We start from the raw sequence: 21,196 nt of genomic DNA on the forward strand, positions 1-21,196 counted from the left end.
GTCACTTTACTTTGGGGTACAAATATCCATTAACTAACTATTAACTACAGCTAGTTCATGATGAAAATGTTGTCACTTTACTTTGGGGTGCAAATATCCATTAACTAACTATTAACTACAGCTAGTTCATGATGAAAATGTTGTCACTTTACTTTGGGGTGCAAATATCCATTAACTACAGCTAGTTCATGATTAGTTCATGATGAAAATGTTGTCACTTTACTTTGGGGTACAAATAACCTTAACTACAGCTAGTTCATGATTAGTTAATGATGAAAATGTTGTCACTTTACTTTGGGGTACAAATATCCATTAACTAACTATTAACTACAGCTAGTTCATGATGAAAATGTTGTCACTTTACTTTGGGGTGCAAATATCCATTAACTACAGCTAGTTCATGATTAGTTCATGATGAAAATGTTGTCACTTTACTTTGGGGTACAAATAACCATTAACTAACTATTAACTACAGCTAGTTCATGATGATGATAATGTCCAGAAATGACCCATAAACTACCAGGGAGACCTCTGAAGAGGGGAGTCCAAAATTATCCATAAAGCACCAGGGAGAGCTCCGGAGAGACCCCTACCCACATTTGAGCACTCATCGTGGGCATAGAATTGAGAAAAAATACCTCCAGAGAGACAGAGTCTGCTCACTAACCGCTACCCACCTATGAGCACTCATCCTGGGTATAGATTTGGGCAAAATGGGGGAGTCCAAAAATGATCCATAAAGCACCAGGGAGAGCTCCGGACAGACCCCTACCCACATTTGAGCACTCATCGTGGGCATAGAATTGAGAAAAATTACCTCCAGAGAGACCGAGTCTGCTCACTAACCCTACCCGTCTATGAGCACTCATCCTGGGTATAGATTTGGGCAAAATGGGGGAGTTCAAAAATGATCCATAAAACACCAGGTGGTTTAGGTGGGTAGGGGTACCCACCTTTGAGCACTCATCCTGGGTATAGATTTGGGCAAAATGGGGGAGTCCAAAAATGATCCATAAAGCACCATGCAGGGAGAGCTTCGGACAGACCCCTACCCACTTTTGAGCACTCATCGTGGGCATAGAATTGAGAAAAATTACCTCCAGAGAGGCCGAGTCTGCTCACTAACCCTACCCGTCTATGAGCACTCATCCTGGGTATAGATTTGGGCAAAATGGGTGAGTCAAAAAATGATCCATAAAACACCAGGGACCCCTACCCACCTTTGAGCACTCATCGTGGGCATAGAATTGAGAAAAAATACCCTTGGGGACAACCAGGAAGGACCTCCAGAGAGACCGTCTGCTGACTAAACCTACCCGCCTTTGAGCACTCATCGTGGGCATAGATTTGGGCGAAAAAATCTGATCTATAAATGAAATCATGAATTCCATGAATCATGATTAACTAACTACAGTTAATTCATGATGAAGTCATCATTAATTCATGATGAAATAATGATTAACTAATGCTTAACTAATGTATTAGTTAATCATGAGTTAATCATTATTTCATGACCCTTATCTGCAAGTGTTACCCAGTATGGGCACAAAAGGGACACAGACAGATAGTTAAAATGGGTGCTATGACAAGTTGACAACGGGTATTATTAGGTTCCCAAGTTGCATCGTTCTCAAGTAGGCCGGTGGCCGACGGGCACGTACAGGTATAGTTGGATTAAATTAGTGTCCTGAACGGAAAAAGTATTTACCATTTACTGTGTTTAAGGAGCTGGAGAGATGGAGACACTACAGAAATGATTGCTATCCGTAATCAAAATACATACAGTATAATACAGTTATGGCCATACTGTTAAGAAAGCAAGGGGAAAACTGACCATGTTGGTGAATGTTAAATGGTGATAGATTGGCATATATTTTTACAGTACAGTATGGAGTACTAGAGAGACATAATGTGTGTTTGGGTAACAAAGTTGTTGTCCTAATTTATCTCTGTGCCACAGAGACACAAGCACCTGACTTGTGTAGTTTTGCTATTTTGCTGACATAGCTTTGCGGTCTCATTTATCTGCAAAGAAAGCTGATATAACGATATTGTGCACACAGTGTCACAGATAATATGGATAGCTATAACAATAAAGTTAACTCACTCTGCATCTTGGAGAGAAGAATCACCCACATAGGAAATTCACTTCACGACAAATGAGCTTAACTTACCTTGGGAAAAGCGCCCACGTTTAATCTCATGTAGTTTCTCACTGTAAGCAAAATAGGATGAAATATATCTTAATTAATTTCCCTCTGTCTCCCTGGCTTTGAAAGCTATTTTTTAGAGAAGCATCCTGAGGTAGACTCCTGTGAGGCACTATAGGCCTCTACTGTAGAGTTGCTGCCCTGTGCAAAATGGCAACATGAAACGGCAACAATGGAGCGATAATGTGTGTGGCCTGCGATTGCGAACTACTCCAGGCACTCGAGAGGTTAACTTAAAGGGCCACTAGTGCAACCAGAGCTTATTTTAATGATGTTTAGTACACAAGAAACACTTTCCTGTGGTTTTTAATGTGCTTAAACGGTTAAACCTAACCTTATTCCTAACCTTAACCTCAGTAAAACTATGCCTAAACCTAACCCTATACCTAAACTTAACCACAATTTAACTATGCCTAACCCTAAATTCAGTGCTTAATTTCAGCCGGAGATTGGCTAAAAATATTCCCAAATTATTCCCAAAAAGGCCTCCACCCACACTGCGCAAAGAACTACGTTCAAAGAACGTACAGCTACGTTCTTTGTGCAGGGCGGGCGCAACTATGTTCTTTGCGCAGTGAGTTTACGCTGCTCATAAAGGTGGAATCTTCCGTCACTCAATAGCGTACCTTAGTGATCAGAATCAGAACAAAGTTATTATTCCAACCACGCGGAAACGTCCCCCTTTCAAAGTATTTTTGCTTCGTTGTAATCGGTTCAGGTTCAGACCGGAGAGTTTATTTTTAGAAAACAACACGGAATCTATCAGTCATCATGATTGAAGCGACTTATCCGTTCGTTCAGGATATGAAAAAAGAAAAGGCTTCAGACTGAACTATACGGGCAGCAGCAATCAGGTAAATAAACTGTCAACTTGCAGCCTTGCAGTGTTCTGTGCTGTGAATGCCGGTTGTTGTTACTTGTTACTTGTTCCAAACGGAGTGGAATCGGGTGGTCAAAGTGTGTGTGTTTATGTGGGGGGGTGAAGGTGTTGCGACTCACAGTGAATGGTGGTGACACGCCTGGTGGTTGTTGTGTGTTGTACAGGCTGAGCCACGCTGGTGGCTAGCAGTCGGGCTAGCACAGCAGTACTGCTGCTGCAGTTTGTAATCAATAATCATCTCTCTTATGATATGAGTCTTATCATGACATGGTGACTCTGTGGCTAGCCTGTGCAGTCTGATTTGTGAAAAAGTGTTTGGAATACCTACTGTCTGGCTGTCACTCTGGGGCGGAATTACCACCAAATAACCGGCATAAATACCCCCAAACCCGACGAAAAAACGATTTTTCGGCACATCCACTGGCACGCACGCGCACGTGCGTGCGTGCGTGCGGGAGTTGAGCTCCGGCATCCATTGAGTTAGAAATTAAGCACTGCCTAAACTTAATTCTAACCTTATTCTCAGTAAAACAAAATAAAGAATACAAGAACCGTCGGACCGAGCGGTCGGCGGAAAAAACGAGGGGCGAGATGGTTTAGGGGCGACCGTACCTGATACCATTTGTATAAGTGAAATGTATACTTGGGGAGTAGGGACAACATATTCCTCCTCAAACACAAGACTTTATATCTTTCTCTCTCTCCCGCTCATTCCATATCTCTCAATGTTCCAATTTGCACTGATGGGAAGAGATAACAAGGGTGTGACTGTGTGTGATCATGTCTCTGGTGCTGCTGGTATAGACACTGGAAGGAAGAGTGCACTCCTGTGGGTCCTCAGGCCAGGCAGCGGAGCACGCACGCGCCCACGCACGCGCCCACGCACGTGCACACGCACGCACGTACGCACACACACACTCTCTCTCTTTTGGAATGAGGAGCGGATGGAAGTATTTCACAGTGCATACCAATTTGCATACTTTTACTGGTAACTGCTAGGCGATAATGAGCGGTGCAAACTGTAAGGGTTGATGATTTATGGTTCTGCTTCATAATGTTTTTCAGAATACCTCTTTGTGAAAGCCCGTATTCAGTGATTTACTTCCTTAGCCTACTTATAGCGTGTATAAGAAATATACCACTAATCGGTCCATTGATTTGTGAGATTAGCCACAGACAGAGCCTCTTTCAGATGGCTTGCCTCCTATGAGGCACGCTCTAAAAACAACTCCTTAAATAAATAAAAAAGAGGGGACAGATTTCCATGTAAACCTCCAAAGCTGCTGTTCTTGCATATCAAAAGAGCAACTGCTGAGTAGATGTCTGCTGAGGTGTCATTTTGCTGATGCCCTTCCATGTTCCCTGCCAGCTTCAAAACCCCCGAGGGCCACAGTTGGCACTGTCGGCAGAGCCGGGGGAACAAACGCACCCATGTCCTTTTCGTTCTGTTTCTTGCCTCCTTGTGAATCATGATTGTGTGTCACCTTTTGGCTAAATATCCCATAAACTCATGGTGGACCGTGGAACAGGGGGCCGCTATGTTTGTACTACACCGTTGTGTGACAAAGCTTTAAAGCAGTGCCTAAAAAGGTAATTGATAATAATAATAAACTTTTAAAGTGCTTCACATACAATACATAAACAGGCAATTCAAATCAATGGAAATTAACAAAAGCAAAAGGGCAATAGTAAAAGATCAATACAAAAATAATTAAAAATAAGATGATAAAGAGAAAGCAGAAACTAGATGTTCATTCAAACTAATTAAAAGCCTTTCTATAATAATGAGTTTTTAAAAGTCTTTTAACTCTTTGAGAGTTTCAAGGATTTCTATATAGTTTTTAGACTTCTCTATGGCAGAATGGCGTTTTTGAATGATTTATTGAAAATTCTCTGTTGTGAATGTGTGACAACGAAAGACCTTCAGAGAAAGCTTGGCTTGTCTGCTTCCAGGAAAAAAATTAACTGAGTTGATAAAATGTTTAGTTTTTGTGTTGGAAGCCATTTAAAAGAGCCTGCATTTACACTGGGTAGTGTTTCTAGGACAACAAAAAAAGTTATGCCCGGTTGAAGTTTTATTTTCTAAATAACTTTTTTTCTGCTGGGCGTACATAGCCATGCAATATCTCATTTTAAAGGGTGAGTTGTCTAGTTCAATTAAAATAAAATAAAAAGTTTCTCACATGTACCACTGTAGATATTTTGCCATCTATAAATAGCATGGTCAGTCATGATCAATCTGACCTATCCAGCTAAAAGTCCCCCTAGCTCTGAAATGGAACATCATATAAACTCAATTCTTTTTTGGGGTAAAATTAGACATTCTAACGCACATTTTGATATATACCATGTTTACATAGTCTTACCAGTACCTTGTCTATTCATGCATGTATCTCAAAAACCTGTTGTGAAGAAACAGTTTTGATAAAAAACACATCCAAGGACATTGTTTTGATATGACTTTGTGCCCATGATATGTATCAAAATATAGACTTGAATGTATACTGTATTATAAAAAAAAATTGGGTTCTTACCATCTACCGTTACAGAGTAAATCACAGTTGAAACTCGCTTAGTCAAACCATAAACCTCAGAATAGTGAACAAAATAGCCATGACAGGTCTAACTCATTGTAAAAGCGTCTTTTATTTTTTATGACTACTAACATAATACAATTATAATAAATATTACAGAAAATAAATAGGCCTACATACAAAACAGTTGTCCCCAAACTCCCCAGTGTCCCCAAACCACTGCATTCCAGTTGTTCTTGACGGTGTGTGTGTGTGTGTGTAGGCTAAATTAAAAAAAAACAACAACTGAAATGAATGAATGCATCCGGTTCAGTGTCGGAGAACTCCATCGCAGTCTTGACTCTTCGTCTTCATCATCATCATCATCATCATCATCATCCTCCTCCTCATCTGATGCCAGTTCTAAATATATAAAAATAAACATTTAGCTGTAGTCAGCCCGGCCAATAGTCAGTGGGGGGGGGGGACGGGGGACGTAGGCTATCTGACATCATCGTCATCATCATCATCACACGGAGACACACTAAACAATGTACAATCATGATTGTATACAATATACAATGAATGCGATTATCATGCAAGCTCAGACGTCAATGAAACGTCATACAGATCTTATATAATACGCTACTGTTAGCTTCACTCCCCGTCCCCCCTCCGATCCTTGTAGCAAGGTCATCATAACCACACGTTGCTTCAGTAAACGATGCATGTTTGTTCTCCGTCTTTGTAGACAGTAAATAAAAGGAGCGAACATTACTCTAAAGATCAGATCGCCTATAAGGCACGCTACAATATAAAATACTTGTACTGCCATGCGTGCATGCCTGCTACGATACATTTGTACTGCACCAACCAACCGATCGACACCAACCCCCCCTCCAGCCATTAGCCAGCACCAATGCACCAACCCCCCCATTAGCCAGCACCTTTGGTGCTGGCTAATGGCTGGGGGCCATCGTGGTGAGTCATTCTGGCGTCATGATCTGACTAGTAGTAGTAATTATCCAAGCATCTATTTGTAGCGATCATCTTATGATTTCTGATCACTATAGAAGGGCATTTTCTACAATAAGATTACCTCAAAACATTCCGGGTTGATCGTCTTCTTCAATGGTTTCCCGGTATAGCTCATCGGACGACGATGGGGAGACAATGAAAAAAGGAGGGAGGGAGCAGCGAGTCTCGCTGTAAGCACTGGACCAGGGCTACTCCGCCTGGAGAAGGCGACTGGGACGCGTATGGATCAATACTACTACCACAAAACTCGCTCAAATAAATAGTACTGCTTTCAACTTTTTCTGCTAGAAAATCGCTCGGGCGAGACGGCAAAACAATAAACTATGAAGACTCCCTCTGCCCCCACTGTTTACAGGGGGTGGGACCAGCTTCCAATGGCAACACGTACACGTGTGTCACGTGACACGGGTTTTCTGGGTAATGTAGTTGGAATATAAGCTCAGGAATTTAAACAGCGCTTCGGAGCATATTAATATGTTTAGATTAATCAAAAACTCTGAAGACGCCAATTGGCGTCATTGATCATTTACGGAATTCTGATGAAGACGCCAATTGGCGTCTTTCACCTTCTAAGGGTTAAAAGTGGACACTGACGTGGTCTGTCTAATTTCCAGTGGTAGTTGGTTCCACAGCACAGCCCTACCAGCGAAAGCCCTGTCACCTTCCGTCACCAGCTTTGTTGGGGGGGACAAGTAAAACTTTGTCTGCTGATCTAAGATTAGTCAAGATAGTTATGTTAATAAATAAGGCTATGGGCGTGTGATGAATAAATTGTTGCCTGACTTTTGTTGTTATCCAACCTCGGTCATGGCTTTATTAGATATGCCTTCATTTGGATACACAAACTCAGGGAATCGACTACGAATAATCCCATGCAGGAGACAATCTCCCTTGGTCGATCTACCAATCTATTGATGGATCGCTGCAATTCCCTTCTTTCACTGCCCAATGCAGAAACATTCTGGTGTGTACAGACTACAGGCCACAATGTATACCCTCTCTCCTTTGCACCTGACAAAACCTGGTCAAGAGTAGATAATCCCACTGTATATTGCTGGGACAAAGGAAATTGAGATGAAAACAAAAAATAAACCCCAACATAATTTTGTATGCTGATCACATACTTGCATAATGGCCCCCTGAAAACTGGGCCATTATCTTCCAAATGCTGAGAGATGGCGGTGCCTGTGTGTTGGGAACCATATCGTCACTCTGGCCCAAGCCATCAATCTGTCTCCCACCAAAGATGGTGAATAGCGCTGCAGTAAGTAATACATCCATGTGTAACGTTCATTCAGTTTCTCTCCCTTTTTTCCTCTGCATTTATGCCGTCTCACTGAGGTATGGAGAAGAAAAAGGACATGGGAGGAGGGAGGGAGACTTTCTTCCTCATCTGATGTGTTCCTCTTGCAATGCACGTACACGCGGCGCATGTCAGGAAGAAGGAGGGAAGGATGAATGTAATGCTGCTATTTATAGCAACTGTTGCTAAAAAAAAAGCATTCCTATCTCCTAGCCCCCAGCAAACCCCATGTTGCCCCCCTTCCCCTTCCATTCATCAAGCAGGAGAGAGGACTGAACCCGTCTTTCCCCTATCGGTCTGCCCTTGCCCCCTCGTCTTCTTTAATCACAATCTCTCCGTCTCCCTTCATAACCTCCCGGTGCATTGTGTTGTCTTGTTAGAGGATGTATAATTCATTTCTCCTCCAGAGTTGCTGCACACCACCAGTCATGCGTTGAGTTAGGGTGATGCCAGGATGGGGATGAGGAGTGGAGAGAGAGTGAGGGAGCAATGCTTTCGTGCCGTGCATCTCAAGTTGCCTTTGGTTGAAACATGGCTTACTCATGCGCGTTTTCCTCTATAACTCAATAATTCTCAGAGGCCCTTGTGTAATTTAAACGAGGCACATTCTCCTGTGAAGTCATGCTAGTTTTACTGTGAGAGATACAAATGTAGTTGAGGGAAATGAACACAGAGGATTGCACTGTGCAGGAAGTTGTTCATCTGAACTGTCTAGGAACAGAGATGGTTCAGGGGGAACCGGTTTGAGAAAGCAGGGCTGGAAGGGATTTGGAGACATGGGTTTTGTTTTCACATTTCAAGGAGTGACTCTGCTTGGCATACTTTCATGTGTTGAGGTCTTTTGAGGAGGAAGCTTTTGCTACCTAAGTTTCATCAGTCAATTTTCCATTTCTCAGTTGGTCCATTCAAAAGTCTTTACCACCTAAACCCCATATGTACTTAATTAACTGCATGGGGTCCCCTAAGGCAGTGGTTATGGCCCAAAGGTGGACCGTTAGGATATAGCAAAATAGGCCCCCAAATAATTGGTAAAACACTAAGATTGTAATGATATTATAACATTAATTTAAAACTAAGTGGTATTTTAGTTTTTTTTTTAACCTTGAAAAATTGATTGAGTGATACCGGTAAACGTATGCTACGTTCAGTACCATTTCCATTTATCCATTTATTCCATTTATCAAAACTGGAACACGATTGATCATTAAATTAAACAAATGCTCTGAAAGTGCATGTGGTGTGGCCCACCCATCTGACCCTCTTGCCGAAAACAGCTGATCTACAAGTTCACAAGGTGTCGTGTTTTGACACCGTTTTTGTTCCCTGAAATTTGATTTCTTCCAGAATACATTGAGACAAAACGAATCAATTCTAGAGATTAGGACAAGATTCCCCCCCTACCCCCACACTACCACCCGATAGTAGCCTTCATACTGTCTCTTTCATCTGGAACAGTTTTGAAGTTATTGTTTACAAACCGTTTTGAATTATGTCAGGCTTGCGGTCAGTAATTGCCCAGCGACGGTGGCCTGTAACGAGCCCTTGAGTTGGGCTGTGCTCCAAGGCTGTGTGCGTGTGCGGCCCGCCAGCGCGGCAGGGCTGATTTATGGAACTGTCATCTTTTTCATCTATATGCCATTGCCAGAATCCTCACGGAAATTAATGCAACCAGACATCCTCACATTTATGCAGCCGAGACGTTTATTAAATCAGATGGTTTACTCAGCTCATCGTCCACCCCAGAAATAGCCATTGGTCATTATGAATTTAAGTAGTGTGTGTGTGTGTGTGTGTGTGTGTGTGTGTGTGTGTGTGTGTGTGTGTGTGTGTGTGTGTGTGTGTGTGTGTGTGTGTGTGTGTGTGTGTGTGTGTGTGTGTGTGTGTGTGTGTGTGTGTGTGTGTGTGTGTGTGTGTGTGCAACCCGTTTAAATGCTCACCTTCTCACTTTCTGCCTATTACAGTAGCTGGCAAAAATGTGCAGCCCAAAAATGTGCAGCCTTTCAAAAATCTTACTTTGACCCCTACCCTGCAGGGTAACGGGTATGGTCGCCCCTTTTCCATCTCGCCCCATTACTTTACCTAGCTGTAAATAACACACATAATTCATGTTGGTGATTATATAAAAGGTATTACCATATTAATTTATCATTGTTAAGTTCACTCTGTATATCGACGGGCATTGATGATGCCATTACAAAACATGGGCTACATGGAAGAAATGTGTTTAATAAAACCAAATTAACTGCTAGAAGGTCCTAAATTAACTTAATTAAGCAGTCACCGTCTCTGTGTCATGTTGTTCTTTCTTAATTTTACAGAGTATAGAGATCGACTACTATACAATCAAATAAATCTGTATACAAGATAATTTCAGAGAGGGAGGAAAATACTAAATTAACTGTTAACTACATTAAAACATTTCGTGGGGGCGATGTGGTAAAGGGGCGAGTCGTTTGGTATTCCACTGCAGTACACCATAAAATCTGTAGTGATCATTTAACTCCAAGTGGACCATTAACGGCTCCATTTGGTTCCATTTACACTCTCTGAGTGAGGAGCTGCAGGCCTTTCCTGCAAAAACAGCATTTTGCTTCCACACAAAAGAGCTGATGGTTTGATGATGGAACGATGTTTCTTTCACTTTCACCTGGCAGCTCCCTGCTAACATCCTGTTCTCTCCTCCATATCACGACCGGAACTAAAACAAGGCCTAAAAATAGGTGCCTGTAAATCATCAAAAGAGTAAGTGTAACAACCTTGGCTGTCAGCATTGCAAAGCACATCAAAGTGCTGTGAGAAGTGAGAAGTGACTTCCAAAGTGATGACACCTTGTACAGTATGATGAAAACCTGATTGTGTGGTTTTTAGCCTGGATCCTGTCTAAAGGCTTGCTACAGATGGTGTCTGCTCTGCTACAACATCATCTCTGCTCACTACTGGGCTTGTTCATCGTTTTGATTCACTTGACTGAAGCTGTTTTCCATTAATTACATTTGATGCATTTAGATCAGTGGTTTTCAACCAGTGGTCCGGGGACCACCAGTGGTCCTTGAGGGGGTTCCAGGTGGTCCACAGCTGCGGAGAGTTGGTAACCAAATGGACCCTTATACTGTAGATCTTGTTCTCTTGAGTGTAAAAAAATGAAACCAAGTGGACCCTTACCCCCCTTATCCCATTTGGTTTCATTTTACACTCAAGAGTTAAATTATATTGGCCTGCTTAAGTTAATTTACAAGAAGTCTATACAATTAGAATGTATAAGAATTGTTATTTTGATCAACGTTTGCCTGTTATCTCTCCTATGGTACCAACATCAATACAGCATGGAATGTGGACATATTTTGTAGTTTTGGTTCCGAGAGTTTTGGTTTTGAATAAATAATGGGCCTTGATATGAACGGGGTTGAAAACCACTGATTTAGATGACAGCCACACAGTATCATGCAGATCCTCTTTAGCAGCAGAAGAATGAGCTTAGCTGTGTATGAAAATGTCTGAGATTTGTTTGGAGATACAGGCAATGTGTATCAGATAAAGTGAGTTCCACAGCCATGTTTACAGCCGCAGGGCTTATATTTTCAATGATTATAGGATAACATCTGAAATATAACCAAATAACTTCTGGTTTGAGGCCTTAATTTATGCATTGATTGATTGATGGTGAAACCTAGACAAGCTACTCTTCCACCATCTAATGCCATCTGGCGCCATCTAGTGAAATTTCAGCAGTGTGACATCTTTTGGCATAACTTCTGGATGTGTGATGACTGAGAGATCGTCAGAGTTGATTAGGCAACGATTCACTCAATTCATGATACGGTTCGAATCACGATATTAGGTTCATGATGAAGATTGTTCAAGATTTTTTTTAAACAAATTTATTTACTAGACAAAATTAATGACCGATTATCATTTCTGAAATCCAGTATTTTTTTTCTTTTTCTTTTACAACACCGTTTGTTTTCAATACTGTAGCAAATGAAAATAAAATTTACAATATTCTTACCCTATTTTCAATCCTGAGGTGGATAAGCCAACTGTACTATCCTCTTTTCAATACTGTTTTTACTAAATCGATTTAAATTGTCACCAGTTTAAAAAATAAATAAAATGATATATATATATACATCTACTGACATTATTTACCTCTCCCTCTTCTTGTCCTGCCTCAAATTCTTGCTCTCTTTCCTCTCTTCCTTTCTCCTTCCTTTTCTCTTTCTTGTCCGCCATCCCTACTTCTCTCACTCTCTCCCTCTTTTGACCTCCATGTCCCTCCCTCCCTCCCTCTTTGTCTCCTTGTCTCCTTCCCTCACCACCCTTGCATCTCTCCTTTCTCTCCTTACAACCAGCTGTTCACTGCAACCTGAGCCAGAATGGGATCGACCACCAGATGTGCCCCGAGGACAACATGACTTCACAGCTGGAGGAAGAGGAGGAGTCCGTGGACCAAGGATCCGTGTTGCTGTTGGAAGACGACAGCCCCCCGTACCGGGAAGGCAGCCCCCCCGAGTACCCCCCGTACCGGGACAGCAGCCCCCCCAGGTACCCCCCGTACCAGGACAGCAGCCCCCCCAGGTACCCCCTGTACAGGGACGGCAGCCCCCCCGGGTACCCCCCGTACCTTGACAGCAGCCCCCCCAGGTACCCCCCGTACCAGGACAGCAGCCCCCCAGGGTACCCCCAGTACCGGGACGTCAGCCCCCCCAGCGGGTACCAGCGACACCCTCCACCACACCGCTCCGTCTCGGAGTCTGAGCTCACACGGGTAAGAAAAACAAAAGCAGCCTGAGATGTTATAACCTCATTAACCTTAACCTTAATTTTAAGTTTTAAGACAACTTTATTTTTTTTGTTCTCAAATGTATTTTGTATTTATTTCTTTCTAGAAATTTGCTGATATACAAGCAATATTGCAGATCTGCTATCTTCCCTATTTGTCAGACAAAGTGTAGCCAAAGGATTCAATGGTTAAATACCAGGTCTTATGACTTAACTTAATACTTTCAGCGCCATTGCTGTACATCTAGGTCAATTGACACTACGCTTACAGCCATTGCCGTTGATTAATGGCAATTGCGTTTTTATAGTGCATTCGATCGATCGAGCCATAATGCTACTTACGTTAGCCGGTTAGCTAGCTATGTTGTTAACACAGCACTGGATCGCCCATCTTAGATCGTCGTCGCCATAATAATCCATTCTATCTGTTTCTTTCAATCGCCTGTATCTCCTATTCCTTGTCCCAGATGGCATTTTGGTCAAAACAACGTTTCTTTGACAGCACATAGCCGACGATGTGGAGCACTCCAGTGCCCCGGTTTGGATTCATATTGTAAACAAGGCCTGCAGGCTCCGTTCAGCGTCCTAGGTTAATACTACTTCCGGTAGACTGGAAATGTGGCTTTTCAAAATAAGAGCTCGACTGGAAGAAATGCTGACGTGAATTAGATCCTAATGTTTCAATAAATGCTAGCTCTGTAAGGGTTAAGACATGGAGGCGTGACCAATGCGATTTGGCCACTCAAAATAGCTAAACAGCATTTACCACGTCTTAAATTAGACGTGGTACTTAAGAGACACAAAATAGGGCCCTTAACCTCTCACGGATCTCCCATGCATGCACTCATCTGAAAGTTTTTGGTGTGTGTGTGCACAGATAGACACTAGATGGTGCTAGAGCACCTGCCCGTTGCCCTCTGGACAGCAATGTGCCCTTTTTTTGTACACTGTACAACAGTATATGGCCCATGATGACATTGTTTCTTGATTCTTATTTATGCCCCAAATCTATAAATCTCACACTATTAAGGCAACCGGTCGGTTCCATGCGCTGCACAAGGTGCCCTTTTTTACTTTTTTCACCCTCTAAATGTATGTGCACGCCACTGGCCGGAGCTGAACCAGATTAGCAGCCTAGGTACCCGGACCGCTAGGCCGGCCCGGGCCACATCAGTGGTTTTTAAAGTGGTGTCAGGTTTTCTTGGAGGTTCCAAATGGACCCTTACAGGTCTGCAACTCTGAGATTGTAAAAATTGAACCAAATAGACCATTACGGGTCCATTTTACACTCCGAGTTATGGGAGCTAGTTGAAATTGAAACATTATTTTGAGAACCATTGCTGTAAATGCAATTTCCACTCCCCCTAACGGCCAGAAAATGCCTTTCCTTTTCGGTTTATTTATCCAAATTGATGTGATTGAGATGAAGGGAGATTAGGTCTGGTTACAGTAGCTTGCTCAGTATGATGATACACTGAAAGGTGAAAATCGACTTTTTGCATTTTTGATCTGGTGTAAACTAGGAAGTGAGCAAGGATGTAATATGGAACGCTGCGGTTTCTGGCACTGCGTGCTTCAATTGTTCCTCTTCCTCATTGTTACTAACTATAGATCAAAGGTTTCATCAGAAGCGATACAGACTGAGTAGCGTATTTCCTCTCCAAAAATAGACTGCGGTTGGGATGGTGGGGAGAGATGAGTGTTCATAATACACACCGAGATACAGAAGCGTGCGCGCGTGCACACACACACACACACACCACGATCTACCCGTCTTTCTCGTCCAAGAAACCAGGAGTGACAGTTATAATTGGCTGTCAGTCAAGCTAACTGGAAGTGCGTTCAGTCAAACTGTGTCCTTTGTGTAAACCCTGGACGAGCCTTTGAAATGCCAGCCTGTAGAACTGTGTTCAGTTATCTCATACATACACACACACACACGCACACATGCATGCATGCAGTCACACACACACACACACACACACACACACACACACACACACACACACACACACACACACACACACACACACACACACACAGCACCCTGTGTCATGTGCCTATTGTAACTTTAGGGTGAGTCTGTAGGAGCTCAAACACTAAAGAAACCATTCTCTTGTGTGAATTTGCTACGGGTGTCATGGGATCATTCTGTTAGGAAGGAGTGCAAACACAGATCCAGTGATACTACAGTATACAAAAACAATTGCGTGTAAATCTGCATTTTCTGTGCTGGGTGTTCGCCCCTCAGAATAGAGATGTTTGGTTCAATGCAATCAAAAAAATAAATAAATGAAGTAGAAACAGGAACTCATGACTCCTTCGCTTTCTTAACCCACTTCCTCCACGGGTGCTCTTTGTGTATTCCTACTAACAACAGCACTACATGTTTAGGGCAGTGGTGCTGACAGATTCTGCTGTTAGCACAATCTGTCTTGAGAGATCAGGTTTCACGTGGTTAGTCTTCCGCTGTCTGTTACCTTTTCATCTGCTCTCCATGTGGTCTGTGTTGCATTGCATCATGGTTCAAAGGACTGCATGGATGAACATGGTATGACACATTCCACTGTGTGTAAACTAGACCTGGCTATAATGCTACTATAATACAACTTACAATACTTACTTTGTATAGTAGTTTGTTTTGTCACACTGCCGTGTCAGCTGGGTGGGGTTGGCCATATACACAGTAGAATTTCTCAATGACACTATTTCCAGTGTCAACGACCGGATTAAGGTTAGCGAACATGCGTAAAGGTTGGCGACCGGATCAAGGTTGGCGACTGGATCAAGGTTGGCGAACATGCGTTAAGGTTGGCGAACATGCGCTGCTCCGTGCTTGCGGTTATGGTTAGGTTAGGGTTTCAGGTAGGTTGTCGTTGTCGGACCAATGACTGGTCGGAACTTAGTACTGCACCCGTGTTACAGTATAAGCAGATTATAATGCATTATACATTATTTTTAAGTGGCTGTAAATAGAATTTGATTCATATGAATCCATAACTAGAAAAGCAGTTCCTGCAGAAACTGTGTGGGCTCGCTGAAAACCTGCAATGTATATTGTACAGTAGAAAATTCCCTGATTCCCAGGTTTGAATGTGTTGTTATAGCAACGCTGTATTCGTTGTTCTAGCAACCACAGATACCCTCTGTGTGAACCTAGAAAGATCTGAGCGTTCCTCATGCAAAAACGTTTACAAAATTAAAATTAGCAAAAAGAAAAATACAAGCATAAATAACTGCATAAAGCTGAATATATTAAATTGAAGTATGTGGAAGTAGTTAGATGCCAAAAAATAGACTTTAGGGCTATCTACAAATCTGAAGGTTCCCTGTTCAATCCCGGGCCCCCTCTGGCTGCGTGTCAAAGTACCCTTGAGCAACTTGACACTGCTCCCCAATGAACAGGTTGGTAACTTGCACGGTTGCCTCTGTGAATGGGTGAATGTAATGCACTTTGTAGTGCTTTGGAGAAAGGTGCTATTTAAATGCACCATTTACCTTGCAGGGCCATTTCAGCTTGACTCACCAACACTTTGAATGTAGAATATAAAAACCAAGCCCCAACGGCTAGTTGGATTTGTAACCAAGCCCACACAAACGAAAGGAGGTGTCATTCACTGCTGCCATTTCCCCTCATTTTTCTCCTTTGTGCATCGTGTTTGTATTGGCTGACTATTGTGTAAATGTTTTATGCTATGTTGATGAATACTTTAGCTCCATTGAACTGACTTGAATACATACAGTGGATTCCATTACCACAATGGAAAGTAAGTATTTTTTGTGTTATCCTTTTAGCCTTAATGTCTTACTGTACCATGTGCTGTTTGCATTACTTGTAAAGTATTCACTCATGGGTCAACTCACACTGACAACATCATACGTAAAGTGTTCTTGGTTTGACACTGTATTAACTTGACTCTGACACTGTAATTGGGTTGCATTTGTACCCTCTAAACTTTACTAATGGATAAATGAACACCAAACATTTTACTGTGCACCCCGTGTGTTATGGACCCAACTAACTCCCAAGGTCAATGAATTACGTTCTTTGATGTGCCTCAGTGAATTCGGCAGTGCCTGTAAATCCAATTTCAACCTGAGGCGTTTTTTAAAAAGGCTTATTAATTCAACCAGCGCAGTGTTATTCTCCCCGCAACCCTCCACACACACACACACACACACACACACACACACACACACACACACACACACACTTGCACTGCATGCACACAAAAACACAGTCCCATCCTTATTGTCAACCCCAGTCCCTGTGTGTAACAGAATAATTAAGAAAGGGACTTCTCATCTCCTCGTAATGCTGTCACGGAGAGAAAGGGAGAGTTAGATAGAGACACAAAGAGAGAGCGAGCAAGAGAGAGAGAGCTTAAAAGACAAGAACAGAGATATGGAGCGAGAGAGAGAGCCATATCGCAGTCATTAATTAACTGGGTGCTGGACAAAGTTGGAGCTGACACGAGGCCTCCTCCATGTCTCAATGGATATTTACTCTAGTAGTGCGTGTTTCTGGACACTAGGTGTCAGTATGCAATAGTGAATATGCCTTCACCATGGCAGCGGATAGCCCAGACGAATTCTCCAGCCAGGTACTGCATTATGGAAGAGAACAAGGCTTTAATCAATGTGACATCATATCATGTAGCCTAGACAGCATTTAGTCACCCTGATGAAGGCAGTTGTGCCGCAACACGTATACGTGCATTTTAATCGCAATGCATTAGCCACTTTTTTTTTTTGCATACATTTTTTTGGACTATCCTCAAGTGGAGTTGAGGTGAATCCTTTACTGACCCAAGTTGTGTTTGTCCTTAAGCTCTTAAGTAGAAAGCATCACTCAGCCTGTTGTTTTAACCCTATATTCTTAGTTGGCCGGGGTCCCATAGATCCTTTCCAGTGGTTTTCAACCCTTTTCATGTCAAGGAAAAGGCCCAGTTTTTTATTAGGCATACCACCATTTGATGAGATTAAGCCTCTCAGACTCAAACTAAAGAATATTTTGATATAGTTGGATACGATTTTGTCCACAATTCCATGGTTTATTGATGTGGCACTGGTACCATAGGAGAGATAACAGGCCAACGTTGATCAAAATAACAATTCTTCTACATTCTCTAATTGTGTAGACTTCTTGTAAATTAAGTTATGCAGATGTTTAAAAATAGTGTGTAATATGAATTTTACACTCAAGAGTTAAAGGTCTATAAGGGTACATTTGGTTACCAGCTCTCCATCAGCTGGGGACCAACTGGCCCCTCTCAAGGACCACTGGTATTTCACTCTACGCCAAATAACCTTTGCCAAAAATAGCCGATCTACAAGATGGCTTACAATGTGTTGTGTGAGCTTGTAGATCTGCTATTTTCGCTGAATGTTGGCCCCAGAATAGGGATGCTAGGATTCAAGTGTATAAATGGTGTTGGAAGAGAGGTTAAAGAAGACCTATTTTACTGCTAACATTACAGTGTATTTTACTGCTAACATTACAGTGTATTTTCCTTAACATTACAGTGTATTGAATTAATTGTATCATGTGACGTTTAAATTGTGTCAGAAGATAGAACAACAAAACATTTCAGTCTTGTTTTAGCACTAAAATTACATTTTAACATCTAATTTTGTTGTTTAAATTGTGTCAGAATGTCAGAAGAGAAGTCAGAGAAGACCCTTTTGTCTGGTTTAACACAACATAATTAGGCTAGATTTAATTTTATTTCATTTGCAATTATATTCAGTTTTACTCTGTTCTGCTACCAGAGAGAGTGGTTGGAATAAATACATCCACAGTGATCCCTCAATTAGCACTCATATCAAATGAATCTCCAATCAATTAAAAATATATATGCACCAGACCTCAGATCAAAATGTATCTCAAATCAATTCAATTCACACCAAACCTCAGAGCCCACATTCCTTTTCAAGGTAGAGTATTAAATTATAACCATTCTGCTTCACTTACTACGTCTCTATTTCTCAGGTATATCTTGATAATAACCTTGTTCAAAAGCAGAAATATCAAAATATCCACTGACCATCATCCTTGATATTGCTTTGCTCTGAAAAGAGGGTAAAATTATGTCATTATTATTTGAGTTCCCTCTTCGATATGTGAAGCATCTCTTTCTTTTAGGATGTATCTGCCGGGCTTGCTCCTCAATTCAATTTCTTTCTTTTTTCTTTTTTTTTCAATCTTTTCACTAAATGGATTTCCTTGAAAATTTCAAAACTCTATCTCGGTGCCGTCAAAAGAATCCTTGTGTCCGATCTAAGAAGAAATGGCTCTTATCATTTCTGGAATGGAACAAAAAGACAATAGTGACCCCCTGGCCCTTGTGTCAGCCTATTACCGAAAAATGATGAGAAGAGCGCAATGTGTCTGGAGAATGGAGAATGGAGATATGGTTTGCACACACATTCAGTAACCGCGGCCACTCTTGTACAACAGTTCAACTGGGGAATTTACTCTGGGAGTCACGTGACCTTCATATCTGGAAAGACACAGACTGATCTATAGGCAACATGTCTTTTAATTAACCTCAGCCCTATTTTATACTTTTGTCGTATGTTGGTGTAGCGCTATGAAACTAGCTGATCTACAAGCTCACAATGCATTGCAAGCTTGTAGATGCTACTTTACCTATTTTTTGGGCGGAATATTTTTTGCCTGTAATGAGATTTGTGCCTGTAATGACATGGCCAAAGTAGGGACGACAGGTTTGAAAGTGGTTAATTACTCCATCACCACTCTTATAAAAGAAGCATGTGGTTGTCACGTTATTAATGTTCCCCGAGTACATCCATAATGGATATTTAAATGGTTATCAGCCTAATTGCAATTATGGTTAATTATGAGCATCATGCGTGTTTCCACAGTGGTTGCTACGTGGTATAATGTTTGTGCCTCTGCGGTATGGCTCTGTTTCCCTTGTAGCTTTGTTTTGTTGTTGTTGTTTTCTTTTCTTTTTTAATGTCCTTGCTCTGTTGCCAAGGTAACATGAAGAATACGTGAACTGAGACTTGCGTACCGGTATATCAATTAAGCCAAGCAAGGACAGCGTGTCACAGAAAAAGCATGTTGATGAATAATGTGCATGTCTTGTTTGTCTTGTGTGCGTGTGTGTGGGTGGTTGAGGGGTGTATAAGTGTGTGTGTGTGTGTGCACATGCTGCTTCTCTATGCGTGTGCACATGCTGCTTCTCTATGTGTGTGCAGTGTGTGCACATGCATGCTACTTCTATGCGTGTGCGTGCGTGTGTGTGCATGAGTGCACCACCCATCCTTACGCGAGTATGCACTATGCACTATGAACGCCCTGCTCCCAGACATATTCCACTTAGAAATAAAGCAGGCTTCTTCTCTCGCCCCCCCTGAGCTGTCAGTCAAATCTCTTAATTGGGCCAGGGTCTCTTGAACGTAGCTCGCTGCTCATCACGATTGTGCCGTACTGTTTTCTCTTCTCCTCTCCGGCATGCAGGCTGGCAGGAATAAGGCTCACCTATTGTACCAGCCAGCCTGCCTCAGGAACACTACACAGCTCTGGGCCACGTACGTCATGGCACAATGTAAAACACAGATGGCCATTGACTCAGGAATGAGTTCATAAAAACAAAAAAAAGAAAGTGAGAGAGAGAGAGGGAGGGAGTCGTTGGCAAACTCTTTTCTTTGCAATCTGGAACTTATTGTAATGAATAAAATGTTATTTCTAACAAATCTATGTGGTAGAGTAGTATGTTGAAGCTGCTATAAGCAATAGTATGTCAACATTTTAATGACTTTTTTTTTTTTTTTTTCGTATTCAGACAGCCAGCAATGGGTAGAAAATGTAGTCTCTGTGACACATTTAGGGGCCGCAATCTGCATTCAAATATTTTCCTAGAAGCTTTGTCATTGGTCGATTTGCCTGTCTGCTTCCTGATTGGTTAGTCATTGCGACCGGGTTTTTTTCGACCAATGACAAAGCTTCTAGGAACATCTTTGAATTCAGATTGCGGCCCCTAGATGTGTCACAGAGACTACAATTTTTTGGGAGCGTTCTACCCATTGCTGGCTATCTGAATACCAAAGAAAAGGGTCATTAAAATGTTGACATTATTGCTTATAGCAGCTTTAATACAACATCATCTGCTGTGGTTGGAGGTGGTTCTACCACTAGAAATGTAGACCCTGGTGTTGTCGGGTAGGAAACCCACTGGTTGAGAAGTAGTCCTGCCGGAAGCTCATAGGCCCAATATCTCATCGGAACAGGTGGGCGTCGCCGCGCCGCCCCTCGCATGAGCTGTAGAAACGTGGCGCCTCGTCCTGGGGAGACCTGCGTTCGGATCCCGGGGTAGATCGTGATAGTTACGGATTGCAGCTTTAACTCTGAACGCTCCGGATTTTGCATGCAGTCACTTCCTCCTTCACACAGTGTGTTGTTTACTCCGTCCCCTCTTCTCTCTCTCAATGCTTAAAAACATGC

The 21,196-nt window shown here is 42.2% G+C and overlaps 1 protein-coding gene across 5 annotated transcripts in view; it reads left to right on the forward strand.

Annotated features, from left to right (window-relative positions):
• samd12 (sterile alpha motif domain containing 12) overlaps positions 1–21,196 on the forward strand; it is a 151,429-nt gene that overhangs the window by 19,723 nt on the left and 110,510 nt on the right. For 4 of the 5 annotated variants that reach the window (XM_079522599.1, XM_079522598.1, XM_079522601.1 and 1 more), the window contains exon 2: positions 12,294–12,709. In XM_079522599.1, the coding sequence (XP_079378725.1) occupies positions 12,294–12,709 (416 nt within the window). Of the gene's footprint in view, positions 1–1,551; positions 1,664–12,293; positions 12,710–21,196 lie in introns of those variants that run through there. The other variant, XM_079522600.1, reaches the window with a different exon arrangement.

The sequence above is a fragment of the Electrona antarctica genome (assembly GCF_951216825.1).
Source record: "Electrona antarctica genome assembly, chromosome: 15".
In the NCBI taxonomy this organism is placed as follows: domain Eukaryota; kingdom Metazoa; phylum Chordata; class Actinopteri; order Myctophiformes; family Myctophidae; genus Electrona; species Electrona antarctica.